The 18,340-nt window shown below is 34.7% G+C and overlaps 1 protein-coding gene across 1 annotated transcript; it reads left to right on the top strand.

Annotated features, from left to right (window-relative positions):
* Positions 1 to 8,876: 8,876 nt before the first annotated feature.
* Positions 8,877 to 11,464, top strand: LOC141719972 (protein FAR1-RELATED SEQUENCE 5-like). The gene is made up of 3 exons (XM_074522329.1): positions 8,877 to 8,943; positions 9,561 to 9,641; positions 9,849 to 11,464. The coding sequence occupies exons 1-3, from the start codon at positions 8,877 to 8,879 to the stop codon at positions 11,462 to 11,464; spliced, it is 1,764 nt and encodes a 587-aa protein (XP_074378430.1).
* Positions 11,465 to 18,340: the final 6,876 nt, after the last annotated feature.

The raw sequence follows: 18,340 nt of genomic DNA, 5'->3' as shown, positions 1-18,340 counted from the left end.
CCAGGAACTATTTAAGTTTAGAGTTATCATATTTTAGGTCTCATTATTATGATCTCATCACAATCCATAAAAAGCTTTACTCTAAACTGTGGTATATCTTATTTAAACATTTAAATAGATAGAGCCCGCAATAAAAACAAAACAAGTCTTTTATTAATATCTATGAAATCAAAACAGATTACATAAAAGTTATTCCTAAATCATCATACATGATTGGACTTAGGACACATCTCTTTCAATCTCCCACTTGTACTAAAGCCAATCACTCTGGTATCTAATACCCATCTTGTCTTTATGACGATCAAAGTGACTTTGAGAAAGTGGCTTTGTTAAAGGGTCTGCTATATTGTTATGTGTGTCAACTCTCTTGATGTCTCCTCTTTCAATACAATACAAGAAATGTTACCGTGTTCCCACTAACCCTTTTGTAGACACATGGTTCATCTTTCTTTTTTTGATAAAACCAAACTCTTTGATTGTCTCATCAAAACGGATGTTCCATCTACGAGAAACTTGCTTTAAACCATATATGGTTCGCAGCAGCTTACACACTAGGTGTTCATTTCCCTTGGAAAGAAAACCCTCTGGCTGTGTCATATACACTTCCTCTTCAAGTTTCCCATTGAGAAAGGCCATTTTCACGTCCATTTGCCAGATCTCATAGTCGTAGTAAGCAGCAATTGCAAGAAAAATCCGAATTGATTTTAACAGGGCTACAGGCAAAAAAGTTTCATCAAAGTCAATCCCTTGCCTTTGTCTGAATCCTTTTACCACGAGTCTGGCCTTATAGGTCTCCACCTGCCCATCTGCTCCAATCTTTCTTTTGTATACCCACTTGCACCCAATAGGCTTAACACCTTCAGGCGCCTCACCCAGAGTCCATACTTGGTTGGTATACATAGATTCCATTTCGGATTTCATGGCACTATGCCATTTCTCTGAGTCAACACTACTCATAGCCTCATTATAGGTCACAGGGTCGTCATCATCAATGATTGACAACTCATTGTCATTCTCAATGACAAGGCCATAATACCTCTCAGGTTGGCGAGACACTCTCCCTGGCCTACGAATGGGTTGTTCCACAGAAGGTTGTTCAGTCTGAACAAGTGTTTCCACTTGATCCGTAGTAGTTTGTGCTTCTTGAACTTCATCAAGTTCAATTTTGCTCCCACTGTTTCCTTCAAGGATAAACTGCTTTTCCAAGAAGATAGCATGTCTGGAGACAAAGATCGGTGTAAAAGTAATACCCTAAAGTCTCTTTAGGATATCCCACAAAATTACATTTTACGGATCGAGATTCCAGCTTATCTGGGTCAACTTTCTTGACATAAGCTGGACATCCCCAAATCTTAACGTGTTTAAGACTGGGTTTCCTTTCTTTCCATATCTCATATGGAGTTTGAGGAACAGATTTGGAAGGCACCTTATTCAGTAAATATTCTGAGGTTTCCAATGCATAACCCCACAGGAATACTGGAAGATTCGCATAGCTCATCATGGACCGAACCATGTCTAACAAAGTTCGATTTCTCGTTTCAGATACCCCATTCAACTGTGGAGTATATGGAGGAGTCAACTGGGAGACTATACCATTTTCTTTGAGATAAGCTAGAAACTCTTCATTCAAGTATTCACCACCTCGATCTGATCGAAGAGTTATAATACTATGTTTGGTTTGTTTCTCCACTTCATACTTATATTCTTTGAACTTTTCAAAGGCTTCAGACTTGTGTTTCATCAAATACACATATCCGAATCTAGATCGATCATCTATGAAAGCAATGAAGTATGAAAATCCACCCATGGCTTACGTAGACATTGGTCCAAATACATCTGTGTGTACCAATCCTAGCAAATCTGCAGCCCTCTCTCCATGTCCACTAAATGGAGATTTGGTCATTTTACCCAATAGACAAGACTCGCATGTAGGATATGATTCAAAATCAAAGGGGTCAAGTAACCCTTCCTTATGCAATGTCCGCAGTCTATTTTCACTAATATGACCAAGTCCACAGTGCCACAAGAAAGTGAGATTTTCATCATCCCTTTTTCTTTAGTATGTTCAATTTGTAGTAAATTATGCTCTACGTCACATACATACAGACCATTGTTTAAAATACCACTTCCACAAAGAACGTTATCTCTAAGAATTGAACATTTATTATTCTGAATAACAAACAAAAATCCAGCCAAGTCTAAAATGGAATAGAAATAATATTCCTCACAATCGAGGGAACAAAATAACAATTATTTAGAACAATAGTCTTGCCCGTAGGCATATGTAAATGAAATGATCCTACAGCTTCAGCAGCAACTCTTGCTCCATTTCCCATCCGTAGAATCACCTCCTCTTCTTCAAGAGTCCTACTTCTCCTTAGTCCCTGCAATAAATTGCAAATATGAGAACCACAGGCGGTATCTAATACCCAAGTAGAAATTTGACTTAGTGACATATTAACTTCGATCATGAACATATCTGAATCATAAGCGGTAGTCTCACTACCCTTCTTCTTCTTCAATTCTGCAAGGTAAACCTTGCAGTTCCTCTTCCAGTGCCCCACCTTGTTACAGTGAAAGCAAACAGCTTTCCTCCTGGGGTCTTTAGCTTTTGGTGGAACCGGCTTTTTCTCACCTACTTTCTTCTTCTTGGAAGGGTTCTTCTTCCTTTTCTTAGGATTGGAACCTTCACCAATTAGAAGAACAGAACTCTTCTTAGGGGGAAAATTTGATTCCGCAGTCTTCAACATGTTGTGGAGTTCAGGCAGGCTGACATCCAGCTTATTCATGTGAAAGTTCACAACAAACTGCGAGAACGAACTCGGAAGTGATTGCAAGACCAAGTCTTGGCTCAGCTCCCCATCCATGGCAAAACCAAGTTGTCCAAAATGTTCAATTAAATTGATCATCCTAAGTACATGGTCATTCACAGATGATCCCCCAGACATCCAACAACCGAACAGCTCCTTCGATATCTCATATCGAGCTGTCCTCCCTGCCACATCATACAACTCTTGTAGATGCATAAGGATAGTGTGAGCATCCATATGCTCATGTTGCTTCTGTAGCTCAATGTTCATGGAAGCTAGCATGATGTATTGAGCAACATTTGCATCATCTATCCACTTACGATACACAACATGTTCATCATTATGTGCATCGCTAGCAGGTTCAGTAGGCTTAGGTGAGTCAAGCACATATTCCAGCTTCTCAACCCTGAGAACAATTCTCAAGTTTCGAAGCCCGTCAGCAAAATTAGGACCAGTCAACTTATGAGCATCTAGTATACTCCAGAGTGATAGTGTAGAAGACATAACGAATATAGTAAATCTGTAAATGATGAACACATAACAACACTTAGCAAATATTCAATTTCATTTCAAAACACTATATGAATCGGGTCTTTATTCATAAGTGGCTCCCACTAGTTTATCTAATTTATTCAACCCCCTAAGTGAAAATTAAGCATTCATAATGCTAGTGGAAGTAGGGATCCTACATTCCATCACACAACCTCGGCTGTGGCACGAAACGTCATGTGATGTTCAATAGGCAGACAACTCTTGTCAATTACATCTTATGTTATTCCCTAATATAACTTTAGCCTCTTGAATAATTGAGTCACGGCTGTGGCACGACAAACTCAATATTCTAAGTCAAGTCTAACCCAACATTTCGTACAATTGAATCAGTCTCCAACGACCCACGGCTGTGGCACGTACCGACCTTTAGATTCTAATTCAGTGTACACATCTCTATCTAATATACAAGTATTTTTTATTTTCGAAGTCAAAGCCCTCGGCTGTAGCACGAAACGACAATGATTCAAAAATAAGTACTACTTTCTACCATGTTGGAAGGCTTTGACCGACACAAGCCCATTGTGTCATTGGCCAATTACTACTTGATATTATTTAATTTTAAAGGGATTATATTACGTTACAATCATAATCATATTATAAAGAGATTCTTCCTTTTAAATTAAATATTTCAAATCAATAATCGATAATCAGATGATTTCCAGATCAAGTGGAGCATTGTCAAGAGGCGTCACTTAATAACCCTTTCTTACAGATATAAATCTGTTGTTGACAGAATCATCCTTTCTCTCAATATTGAAAATTCATATTCAATTACATGTTTCATAAACACAAGAATCTCATGATTGTATTCATAATATTATTGTTAAGGCAAGAAACGATTCCTATTCTAGATTTTCTAAAGCACGCCTTATATTGATTTAAGTTTACCTACATCTATTATCGCATGGTAAACATAGGCATATATCTCATATATAAAATTAAATAAACAAGTAAATGTAAAGTGCAATAAAGTAAATGTGTTTGGTTATGGCCCCATCCTATGTGATCTTTATCAAGCTCATGATAAAGATCAAGGTCAATCTAATATGGTGATGGAAATAAATACAACTATTTATTACATAAGTCTTCTTCTTTGTTTAGACTTCTTGTATGCCTCGTTTTCTTCTTTGTATCACCTCCATTGGATAGCCTTCTTGAGTCTTCAATTACATTACATGATTGAAAGTAAAACTAATCTAATGAACTTACAAGAATAACTCGAGTTACATTCGAGATTTATGATTACAAAGATTGACGACATGCAAGTCGTATTTGAAACCAAAACCAAAACCATTACACTAAGGCCGAAAGGCCATAACCATCCACCATGCTCATACAACACATAAAAGCATGTTAAAACACAAAATCTGATCTTAACATATCATATTATTGATCTAATCAAAAAAAATATGACAAAAATCAGAAAAATCAGAATCAAATCAGAAAAACAAGAATCACTGTTTATGGGCAGTAAAAGACGTCGAACGCCTTACAGATGAGTCGTTGATAGCTTTAGCTATCAGTTTTGTTCAGACGCTCGTTTACCTATGGAATAGAGTATTCGTTTGTGTAAATCGGACACCAGACCCAAATTTCAGCAAATTTGCATCAGCCAATTCAGAATCCGTATCTAATATGATTCTCATAATTATAACAAACATAAATCATGTATATATCAGTATATATACAGATTACATAATCATCTTATGATTATACAACTCACATGAATATCATATATTCAAAACCATACATATATAAGCATATTATATCAACATCAAATCATGGCGAATCACGTACATGCTTATATATCGAAAACAGTTAAACACATAAATGAATTAAAGGCGAATCACGTACATGCTTATATATCGAAAACAGTTAAACACATAAATGAATTAAAAACTTTTCGCAAGTAGCTCTGATGTCATTGAAGGGTTTTTAGCACATAAACGCAACGAAAACGTAAATTTAAATCTTAAAAAAAAACCGAAACCTTCCGCAGGATCCATGCGAAAAATAATATTTAATTCGTAGTTCAGTATGTTTACCTTAAGAAGCTTTACGTTAATGGAAAGATGGAGGTCTTTAATGGCGATCCATGAACAACGAGCGGAGATCCTTAGCAGCTGCTCCGCAAGTGTAAAGCACTCCACCGGTATCCACCAAGAAAACGATGTAATGAAGGAGGAGGAGGTGGAGAGAATTAGGGTTTTGTAAAAATTTTTGGTTTTGGCAAAAATAGGGTTTATAATAGTATATTTATAGGCAAAATTTTCAGCTGAAAATTTTCCCATAAAATATTATTATTAACCCTTTATTATTCTCATTAATAATTAAAATACCTTTTAATTATTAATCGTTTTTCTAAACTCTTTAGAAATAATTCTCTCACTTGATTTAATTTCCAAAAATTAAATTCTTAATTAATAATATTAAAAAAAATTTTAATTAATTTATAATCAATTAAATCTCATTTAATCAATTATTAAATTTTCCAATTAATTATTTATTTCATAAATAAATAATTATCAGCCATTATTAATTAATTTCTACCCCGTTAAATCATTCTATTTTATGGTGTGACCCTGTAGGTTCAATATTAAGCTGGTAGTAGAAATAAATAATAATAAAACTATTTTATCATTATTTATATAAATTCTCTAATTCATTAAATATGATTAATTAATTAATCATATTTATTCTACATCATGAGTGATACTTCTCAGCATATCGCGACTATCCGGATAATACGAATTCACTGCTTCTAATACCAAGAACCTATTCAGTGAATAGTTACCGTACAATTAATTCCTTCTACCCTACAATGTCACGATTAAATACAAGGCATGGAACTTGTGTCAAGCCTATCTTATTTAATCACTTGCTTTCCCATTCACTATGCTTAGTTCTAATTAATATAAATTAGAAACTCCTTTCTAATTTCATTCACTCTGGTCAGAGATTCCTGAACTAACATAAGTGGATCAGCATTGAACATTCTCTTCCTTCACTAGAAGGGGTAGATCTTTTATTGATCATACACTATCTTCGTGTACAAATTCCTATACCCAGTAGAGCCCTTATAATTGTCCCTTGAGACTAAGAACTAAACCAAAACATAGTTCAGTGTACACAAGATGACTATGATGACCTCAAGTCTAAGGATACTTGTACAACTATCAATATGTGAACAACTGCTGACACGTGAGTGAACTCCATCAGTTGTTCAGCTGTGTGAGTCATGTTCAGTGAACTTATTATATAATAAGCACCTACATACTAGCTATAGTGTCACCACACAAATGTCTATGAGAACAGACATTCTTCATAATGAAGCAAGCATAGTATGTACCGATCTTTACGGATTATTAATTACCAGTTAGTAATCCTACGACCAGGAACTATTTAAGTTTAGAGTTATCATCTTTTAGGTCTCATTATTATGATCTCATCACAATCCATAAAAAGTTTTACTCTAAACTGTGGTATATCTTATTTAAACATTTAAATAGATAGAGTCCGCAATAAAAACAAAACAAGTCTTTTATTAATATCAATGAAATCAAAACAGATTACATAAAAGTTATTCCTAAATCATCATACATGATTGGACTTAGGACACATCTCTTTCAATTACAATACTCATTCTAATAAAACAAACTCAAATAAAAGTATATGTATTCTTTTGTCAAAATAAATATTAGTATAAATACAGTTATTTATATAAAATCAAATCAACAAGAAACTAAATATAATTATAAACCTTTTTTATACCGATAAATGATTTAAACAAGTATACAATTTACTCATTCTTTTGCATATATTCAAACTAATTAATTAATTAGGATAACAAAATAAAATATTTAAATATTAACAATTTTAACTACTTATGTAAACTGGTTTTTTGAGACAAGCCTGTAACACATTTACAGAATTTAACATCAATTACATGTAACATATTTACACAATTTAACATAAAGGGTTTTGGTCCACAACCCCGGGTGGTTGTAATAACCACCTTCCGCATTCAGGAATTGCAGCAGATATTGCCGCGTTATTTCATTGCTTAGGGTGCAATGAAACATTGCTGCATATACTGCCGCATTGTTTCAATGTAACAATACCGCCGCATTGTTTCATTGCAACAACGCAATGAAACAATGAAGCAGTAATTTAATTTCTTAAATAACAAAAAATTATATTTTAATGATTTCATTTGTTTCCGATAATAACGGAGTTAAAAAGTATATAATTAATTTTAACAACCACTTGTTTCTATATTTACTAATTTTATTACTACTTCTCATTTATATTATCAATTGTATAATGAGTTAAGAATTTAAAATTTAATTAGATATATAATCGAAAAAATAATTAAAATATTAGTTTTAATGAAAAATATAAAAAACCGCAGATGATAACTGAAATTATCAATATAGTATTGCTAGACGACACCTTTCGATCAATAAACAATCATACTTCTTTGCCTTAAACTTTTTTGAGTGAATTCTAATTAAACTATTTTAATTCAAATTTTAAATATTTCAAATTTATGTATAATAAAATATTTGTACTGTATAATGAAGTTATACTGAATTAAAAAAAATTATATACAATTTTTTCCATTTTAAAAAAATAAGAATAAAATAATATAAAAATCCCCCCCTCCCGCAATGTGTCAATGCGGGAGGTGTAAACAACAGCCACAACATATTTAAAACACGTGGGCGGGTGGTTGAAGAGCCACCTGTCGCATTGTTTCATTGAGGGAGTCGCAATGACACAATACGGCAGGTGGCCGAGTTATTTTTATATAGTTTGTTACCAAGATATTTTTAACATTTTAGGGGCTAAGTTATTTTATATTTTTTATAGGTAAAGAAAATTCGATAAAATTTTATTTTTCTAGTTTTTCACATTTTTAATTTTTAACATTATATTTGTTTACTATAAATTAAAAATTGATAAATTAAATTCGACAAATACAAGAAAGATAAATATTAAATAATTTATTTCATTCAAATATAAATGGAGTACATTCAAATATTTTCGTAAACAAAATACATAATAACTTAAATATTTTATTCCGACGAGAATGATCAAGATTTAACGGTGTTGGAAGAACCGCCTTTATCACCCTTATCGTCGTCCTTCTTTATCTTCAACTTTTCCGCCTTCGCCTTCGCCTCATTTTCCTTTTTTTTTTCTTGCGCTCAAGCGCCATTTGAATACGGCGGAGAGCTATTGTCATGTATTCATCTCCTTCGGGCCCGTCGTAAGCCACACCATCGATGATTACCTTGTTATTGTCCCAATCATAGTAGAAAACCATTTTTCGGAAAATAGAGAAGAGAATGTTGAAGAGAAAATGTAGAATGAAAAAAAATGAGATTACAAGAGCAATATTTATAGGCTGAAAACCGGAATTTTAAAAACCAAAAATTTAATTTAGGCACAAAAAAAAAAGTTGCGGAAGCTGAGGGGTAAGACTGTTGACTAATCTGCCGCAATGACCCAATGCGGCAGGAACAACTGCAACAATGCGTTAATGCGGCAACCCATTCTGCAGCAATGAGCCAATGCGGTATGTCGGTCAAACTCCTTGACGTTTGACCAGTCAATTTTTATTAATATTGGCACAAAAATTAAGTATGAATTCACAAAAAAAATATAAAATTAATAATATAAATTTTAAAAACAAAAATTAAGTATGAATTCACAAAAATTGATATTGATTTAATATTTGCACAAAAATTAAGTATGAATTCACAAAAAAAGTATAAAATTAATAATATAAATTTTATTATTAAAATTGATAATTTGATTTTTTAACTAAAATAACTCATATGATAATTTTTAAAAACATAAAACTCCCAAAATTTTGTAATAATAAAAATTCAAAAATACTATTTTAAAAGTAATTTGCATTGCTTCAAAGCGGCAAGCCATACTGCAGCAATGAGCCAATGCGGTGGGTCGGTCAAACATTTGACCAGTCAATTTTTATTAATATTGGCACAAAAATTGATATTGATTTTATTATTAAAATTGATAATTTGATTTTTTAACTAAAATAACTCATATGACAATTTTTAAAAACATAAAACTCACAAAATTTTGTAATCATAAAAATTCAGAAATACTATTTGAAAAAATAATTAAAATTCAGAAATACTCTAACTAAAATTCATTTTTAATTAGAGTACTCCCGCATTGATTCATTTCTGGAGGCCGCAATGCATGATTGCGGCAGGAACTCCGCCATAATGGCTCCAAAATCTGGTTGGTGGTTATATTTAATGGGTCACTACAACAATGTTTCATTGCTGGAGACAATTTTGTTTGATTCAACATTTACTTTCTTATTACTCATTTTACAATTTACAATATACTTTCAACAATTTCAAATTTACTTTCAATTTACTCATTCTTGAAGGTGATCTCAAAAGGTTAGTTTTCGATTGTTGATGGCTTCTTTTTTATTTAAAGCTTGTAGTTCCTCTTCTAGTGAAAATGATAATTACGATTATTATACCCCCGTTAGACGAAACCCCGTAGCTCGTCGTAAGTTATTTGTTGATGAAGATATTGTAAATCTTGATAGTGATGATAATATGAATAATGTTGGTGGTGATTATATTTATGTTGATAATGTTAGTGTTCATAACGTTGATAATAACGTTGGTGATAATAATATTGGCGGTCATAATGTTGATGATAATGTTGGTGGTGATAGTGTTGGCGGTCATAATGTTGATGATAACGTTGGTGGTGATAATTTTGACGGTGAAAATGTTGATGACGTAAAAGATGAGAAAAATGTTGAGAAAAAGAATCATGGATTTAAGAATAGTAACGATGTTGTGCCTTATGTCGGTAAGATTTTTGATACATTGGATGACGAGGAAGCATTTTATAGGAATTATGGTCGAAAAGAGGGATTCGAGCTAATAATTAGGAATACTCATAAGCGAACAAACACAAATGAACCATCATACAGTTTATTTATTTGTAGAAAAGGTGGAAGGGTAGGAGTGACGCCGTTGGATTTTGGTAAAGGAAAACGAGTTAGAGAGGTAATTCCACGAACGAATTGTGGTGCTCGAATGTGTGTCGTTCACAAAGTGAAGATGGACAAATGGCAAATTAGTTCGGTGGATTTAGAACACAATCATAAATTGGTGTCGCCGGAAAAAGTTCAATTTTTTCAAAGATCACTCAACATAGATCCTATGACGCGATCATTGATTGAGTTGTTTAACAAATCGGGAATTGAGACGAGCAAAGTAATGGAGTTTCTTAGCGAGACAAATGGGGGTGTTGAAAATCTTGGTTTTTCTAATCAAGACGTATGTAATGTCATACGTGATATTCGGCGTCGAGTGTTTGATTCAGGTGATTCGGAGTGTGGATTACTTTTGCTACGCGAACTACAAGAAAATAGTTTTGGTAATTTCTTTTATCGGGTGGATGTAGATGATGAGAATCGTGTACGGGGTTTGTTGTGGGTTGATCCTCGGTCCATGAACACGTACAAGAATTTTGGTGATGTGGTTACGTTTGATTCAACTTACCGGACGAATAGGTATTGTATGCCTTTCATACCTATTATGGGCGTAAACCACCATTATCAAAATATACTATTTGGATTTGCACTTGTAAGGGATGAGACTGAGGCATCGTATAAGTGGGTTTTGAGGACATGGTTGGAAGCCGTCGATAATAAACCGCCTCGAACAATTATTATTGATCAAGACTTTGCATTGGGAAATGTCATTGTCGAGGTCATGCCTATGCCACAAACAAAGCAAACATATTGTACATGGCATATAAGTAGTAAGTTTCCCGAGAAGTTGTCTTATTTGTACACAAATTATCCGGAGTTCAAGACAGAGTTTAATGCATATGTGTACAAGTCGTTGACACCTACAGAATTTGAAGGTAAATGGGAGCAATTAGTCGAGAAGTACGATCTTGAGGATCATGATTGGTTAAATGACATGTATGCTATTAAAACTCAATGGATTGGTGCTTATACGAAGCAACATTTTTCCGCCGGCATGACTACAACTTCAAGAAGCGAGTATACAAATTCTTTTTTTTGATGAATATATGCAATCATCTACCGGTTTGAAGGAATTCATTGAGAACTCCCAAAAGGCTTTAGAGACATAATATCTGAAGGAGGTTAAAGCCGATTATGACAACGAACAATTGGAAAGGAGATTAGTTTTGGACTCATCCATGGAAATGCATGCATCCGAAATCTACACGAAAGGAATGTTTAAACGGTTTCAAAAGGAGCTTATGAAAAGTACATGTTACATCGTGAATAGTGTCAAAAATAATGGAACTTATATGTCGAAACTGTATTTGGTTGAGAAGGCTACCCTGCCAGAGAATTGCACAAGAAAATATCGAGTGACAGTTTTCATGTACGAAAAAATTGAATGCTCGTGTAAGAAGTTTGAACATTCCGGGATGATTTGCAAACACATAATCCGTTATCTTGACAAAAAACAAAAAATCAAGATACCGGAAAGTCTCATCATGGGTAGGTGGACAATGAACGGCAACAAAATTGCGGGGCCTCTTCCATATGCTCCTCCCGGTATTGGTAATGATGGTGCGTCACAACCATTAAGGTATGGTGCATTGTGCAAATCTTTTCAAGATTTAGCTGCTTCCGGTAGTTGTTCTGTTTCACGGTATAAATACTTAATGGGTGTGATTGATAGAGAGAAGAGATACTAGAAAGATACTTTTTAGGGATGGCAAATTAATCCGATCCGATGGATATCCGATCCGAAACCCGAAGTTTTGGATATACCGAACCCGAAGTTTTGGATTTGGATTTCAACTGTACCGAACCGATACCCGATCCGAAATCCGAAATCCAATCCAAACCCGATCCAAACCTGAAACTCGATTAAAACCCGGCATATTTATTATAGATTATATGTAATATTTTAGATGTTATACATATAATATACATATTTTTCTTGTATTATTTGAGTAATAGTAGATTATTATCAATATTGTCAACACTTATTTAGTGAATTATAACTTTTTATTTCAAAATCAGCTTTTATTATGTAAGATGTACTCTGTATATATTTATAAAAAAATAATTTGTGATAAAATACTAAATATTATGTTATCAACATTTTAGATATTACTCATGCAATATAATATGTTTAACTACTTATTAGTTAATGTATTTTAATTTTAGCTATCATATAAATGTGATTAATAGTGTTTGTATGTATAAATAATATTAAATTTTGACTACATTATTTATAATTTTGGATACCCGAAAAATACCCGATCCGATCCGAAACCCGACGGATTTGGATTTGGATAACCCGAAAATATTTGGATTTGGATTTGAATTTTACAATATCCGATCCGAACCCGACCTGTTGCCATCCCTAATGCTTTTGCGGATGAAGAGCGTAGAGAAAGAACCCATGAGGCGAAAACTCAAGAGGACTACCAACATGATCCAATATTCGATCCTCCAACGTCGAAAACTAAAGGAAGGAGGAAAACAAAAAGATATTAAAGTGGAATTGAGACGGCAACTTCAAAGATCAAGATCAAGCCTCGCAAGTGCAATTATTGTGGGGCGATCGGAGGAGAACATGATGCAAGAAACTGTCCCCTAAGGGAGGAGCATGATCGAAGAAATTTTTAGGTTTTAACCTAACAATTGTTGACAAGTAGTACATTAGTTCTTTTAACTTTTCTATTTAAGTTACATAATATTAACGTTATTTAAATTTACACATAATGTTGCATGTTAATGTTATTTTTTAACAAAAATATTATCCAACTCTTATTATTAATATTAATATTGTTTAAAATATTTTCAACACCAAAACTCTTATTATCCAACTTAAAATATTGTAAGAGAATAGTGACAGAGCACCCAGCAATGAGACATTGCTAGAGGTCACATTGCAACAATGACTCATTGCGGGGTACTCTGCTCCACCCAAAACTCACTGCCTCTTTTTGTTAACAAAAGTGAGTTTAGTAATATTAATATTTTTAAAATATTTTCCAACACCAAAACTCTTAAAATATTTAAAATATGCAGTATTAATGTAAAAATTTGAAAAAAGTGATTTAATCAACAAAGTCAACTAGACATTAAAATAGTCAATGCGAACTAGTGACAGAGTACCTAGCAATGAGACATTGCTGGAGGTACTTACTGCAGCAATGAGTCATTGCTGGAATCTCTGTTTCACCCAAAACTCACTGTCCCTTTTTATTAACAAAACTGGGTTTTTAGTAGTATTAATATTTTTTAAATATTTTTCAAAACTAAAACTCTTAAAATAACTACAAAATGCAGTATTAGTAGTAAAATTTGAAAAAATTGATTTAATAAACAAAGTCAACTAGACATTAAAATAGTCAAAAGGACTTAGTGCAATGCCTCATTGCGGGGTATGATCACTGTAGCAATGATTCATTACGGGGTGACTAAACTGTAAAATGTGTAAAATATGATATCTCCCGCAATGATTCAATGTTGAAGTATGTGACCAGTTTTCTGGAAAGCTGCTAACATCAACATTGTGGGTGATTTACATAGTTTAAGAAAAAAAACGACATGGTTCCGTTTATTTTTATAACTTACCAACCTGTTTCAACTAAATCTAAATCAACCAATCAACATTGCGGGTGATTTACATAGTTTAAGAAAAAAACGGCATGGTTCCGTTTATTTTTATAACTTACCAACCTGTTTCAACTAAATCTAAATCAACCAACCAACAACCAATCAAAGCAACCACAATCATGATCAAAATTAAACTCAACCAATCAACATCAAATCTAAACGCAATATCAATCCAATAAAAACAATCAAAATCAATAACAAAGAAAACACCAAAACAAATCCAAATATAAACTATAGTCCCCTGTTCCTCTGTTGGATCCCATAGTCACTTATCCGTCTAGCGAGCCCTTTTGAAAGCTCCCAAGCTATGCGATACCGGAATGTCCAAATACCCAATACAGGCTCCCAAACAGCATCTCTCAATGATATGCCATTAAGTATAGCATCCATGTACTTGCACACGTACACACCACAATCATGGGTATTGGACTGCATCGGTCGTTCCTGTACGAAATGAACCTTCAACTTATGTCCATCAAATCTGGAAGGATCCAAGTAATGCAACATATATGGCACTATGCACTCCTAGAAAGGTTTGGTTTCATATAATTAGTAACCAACAATGACAAGTATATGTAAATTGACTAGTAAAGTAATTACGAAGAACATAGAATATCATGGCATATATATATATATATATCGAGAGTAAATACTCTTAAGACTATCCCCCCATTCAGCTAGATGATCAATTAAAAGGAGCTTCTGTTGTTTAATGTCCAGAATGAACAAAAATCAGTGAGCATCATTGCAGCAAGGGTAGAAAGCAAAGTCACAATTCAATAATGATGGCCCAATCCGCTGGACTGCATATGAATTATATAAAATATACAGACCAGCCAACTGCACATCTGAAAGTTCAGCTTCGGGATGGGCCTGCAACATTGAAACAATTATAAAAGATCAAATGAACTACAAAATCAAAGAGTTATCAATTATCATTAACTTAGTAATGCATGAACTAAAAAGTACTTTTTGTTTTACCTTCAAGTTCTTGCAATAATCTTTTAATAACAGTTGCACGAAAAAGCTGAAGTTAAAGAAGAACTTCTTAGCCGTGGGCTCCAGACCCGAGATGGACTCCCTAACCTTCAACAACTCTATGTAGGCATCCACGACATTGCTGTCTAAATCATATTCCGGCTTTAAGGTCTGGACATAATCCCAAGTAAGCTCAGCAGTGCCTCTATGATCTCTCCAAATAAAATCATTCTTATTACCCCACCAGTGCTTGTATAGCCAAAAAATCTTCCTGTTTTTCAATGGCCTCGTCATATCAGCACGCCTCCCAGGACCACCCCGCCTCAGTTTATCCTTCAACTTGTCTTCATCAGTGTCCATCTGCAAATACATTTCAAGAGCATCAAATCAAACACATATTCATGAAAAAAAAATTAAGCATATAGAAATGCATCAAAATACGTACTGCAAGAATCAAACATAAAAAATGGAATTATTCAACATACGTACATCAAGAATCATCCTCAAACTATCAGGAATAACACCACTACGACTACCGAATTTCACCATGCCACCTGCAAGTGGAGTCAACTCAGTAGCACGAGTCAACTCAGAACTCCCAAAAGTGCGCTCGGTAGTAGGAGTAACATGGGTAGCAGTAGCATCAACCTACAAATGCATTGAGTATCAAACATTATATACACCTCTAAAACTAAAGAGTTAGACTACTCGAATAACATACTCGAATATGTATAAGACACACAATAGTAAAAAAAAGTAAAGTTCTAAAACTAAAGAGTAGTACCTCAGACTGAACAACAGGGGGGGCGGATAGAGGGGTCGACTGTGGAACAGGGGGAGAAGTAGCATCAACCTACAAATACATTGAGTATCAAATATTATATACACCTCTAAAACTAAAGAGTTAGACTACTCAAATAACATACTCGAATATGTATAAGACACACAATAGTAAAAAAAAGTAAAGTTCTAAAACTAAAGAGTAGTACCTCAGACTGAACAAAATCAGATTGAACAACAGGGGGGCGGATAGGGGGGTCGACTGTGAAGCAGGGGGAACAGTAGCAGCAACCTACAAATACATTGAGTATCAAACATTATATACATCTTAAAACTAAAGAGTTAGACTACGCGAATAACATGCTCGAATATGTATAAGACACACAATAGTAAAAAAAAGTAAAGTTCTAAAACTAAAGAGTAGTACCTCAGACTGAACAAAATCAGACTGAACAACAGGGGGGCGGATAGGGGGGTCGACTGTGAAGCAGGGGGAGCAGTAGCAGCAACCTACAAATGCATTGAGTATCAAACATTATATACATCTTAAAACTAAAGAGTTAGACTACGCGAATAACATGCTCGAATATGAATAAGTACCTCAATCTGAACAGGATGAGAGACATGTACAGGGATAGCCGCAGCGTTAGGGACTACAGTCTCATCCTACATTAGATGTCAATAACTCGATCAAACTACATATAATTCGGTGTAGTAGACTACTCGAATAACTTACTCGAGTAAGTACCTGACGAGAACGTTTACTGGCTGCCTGTGTAGGTGAATCATGAGAATCAAAAGCAAACTTCTGCAATAACACGATAAGATAACGATCATACACACATTCACATTCAATATAGTAGACTGGATTTTGGAATGACATAAATGAAACGCACCTCACATGTACGTTTATGCGGTGAAGGAGGAGCACTTGGATCAATATACATATCCTGTGCACGTGAAGGTCTATCAAAACTGGGTCTACTGAATGCAGGACCCATCCACTCAGTGTAAACTCGATCATAATGAATCAAAAACTCAGGAATGCACTCATAGAACCAGTCTGGGGGATCATGGCTGTGAATAGCATACAATGTCCTCATCCCACAGTCAAGCTACAGAAATTATTAACTATTAATCATCTACCTAAACACCCTATAAAAATGCAACAATGAAATAAATGAATACAGGATTCAAATATTAAACTAAACTCTAAAATATACTGCATCAACCATGTCCTGCTGAGAGTACCAGTCACGCGGCACTATCTTGCGTGGATCAACACCCATAAAACGAGCAATCCTCAGCTTACTATGGGTCCTATACCAGTACATATATTGGTCAATGCTCACGTACTGCCCCTCTCCAACGGGCTCTATCTGGCCATTAAGATAAACATACCACTCATCCCGATACTGTCTCAGAGTAGTCATATGTTGGTCTCTCTTCCAACGAGATAACCTGTCCCTCCGCAAAGCAGACATATCAATAGGATCATCTGGAATATGCTACAGCATACCGAACTGTCTCAAGACTCTGTCCGGCATGACATACTCGACAATCTTGAAGCAAATAAGTGGAATACGACCGAGACTCATATACGAAGCATCCATCAGCTCGACATCATACTGCTCCTCAGAATAGTCCACCGCATTAAAGAATAACCGATAAGGCTCCCATGTCAGTCAACTCATCTCAAATCGGTCAAAATCCCCTCGGTACTGACCTATAAGCAAAATAATAATGGAACATATGAAATTAAATAGTTCAAAAGCATGCAAATGTTTATTCGAAAGAGAGTTCAAATAGTAAATATGCAAAAAAGAACAGTACCTGTATGGTGGTGAGGATTCTCCCTCCGATCAGGGTTCGGCTCAGCCCATGCCAAAGCCCTCGGCCAAACAAGCTCCACCCCAGGCGCAATCTTAGGAGCACCAGGTAACAACCTCTCGTGTGCCCACAACATCAGTAGCATCGTGCATCCATTAAGTGCTGTTGCACTCTTATGAGCAGCCTTGGTCAAACCTCTAAACAAATAGCTCAATACAGCAGCTCATCATGCATACGATTTAATCTGAGGTGAATCCTGGATGAGCTGTAAGTACCTGCGACAAAGGAAATACAGAGTAAGTAAGAATACAGGGCATGATAATAAATGAGAATACAAGAATTATAGTGTCAAATTGAAAATAAATGAGAATACAGGGCTTCATATGCAAAATCAACAAAAAAGGACAAGTGAAGGACTAAGATGCTATAAACTAAAATTTAAAAACTGAAATGCAACAAATACAAGTAAATACCTCGGATGCACGGTATATCGACTCGATGAAGGAAACAATATGCCCCCAATGATGTATAAAAGATAAGCTCGTGTGTAAACCACAAGATCCTGTTCTAGCCCCCCCCTCTGGTAGCTCCGCATATCGTTCCCTTAATTTGTAAAGCTTGACCTCGTCCCTATACATATCTTTACGTCCACCTCATCCAATCTTGCATCCTGCCATTCCCTCATCCAATACGCCTTCGG

This window comes from Apium graveolens, chromosome 4, assembly GCF_009905375.1.
Source record: "Apium graveolens cultivar Ventura chromosome 4, ASM990537v1, whole genome shotgun sequence".
Classification (NCBI taxonomy): Eukaryota; Viridiplantae; Streptophyta; class Magnoliopsida; order Apiales; family Apiaceae; genus Apium; species Apium graveolens.
This window is presented reverse-complemented; position numbering and strand designations above follow the sequence as displayed.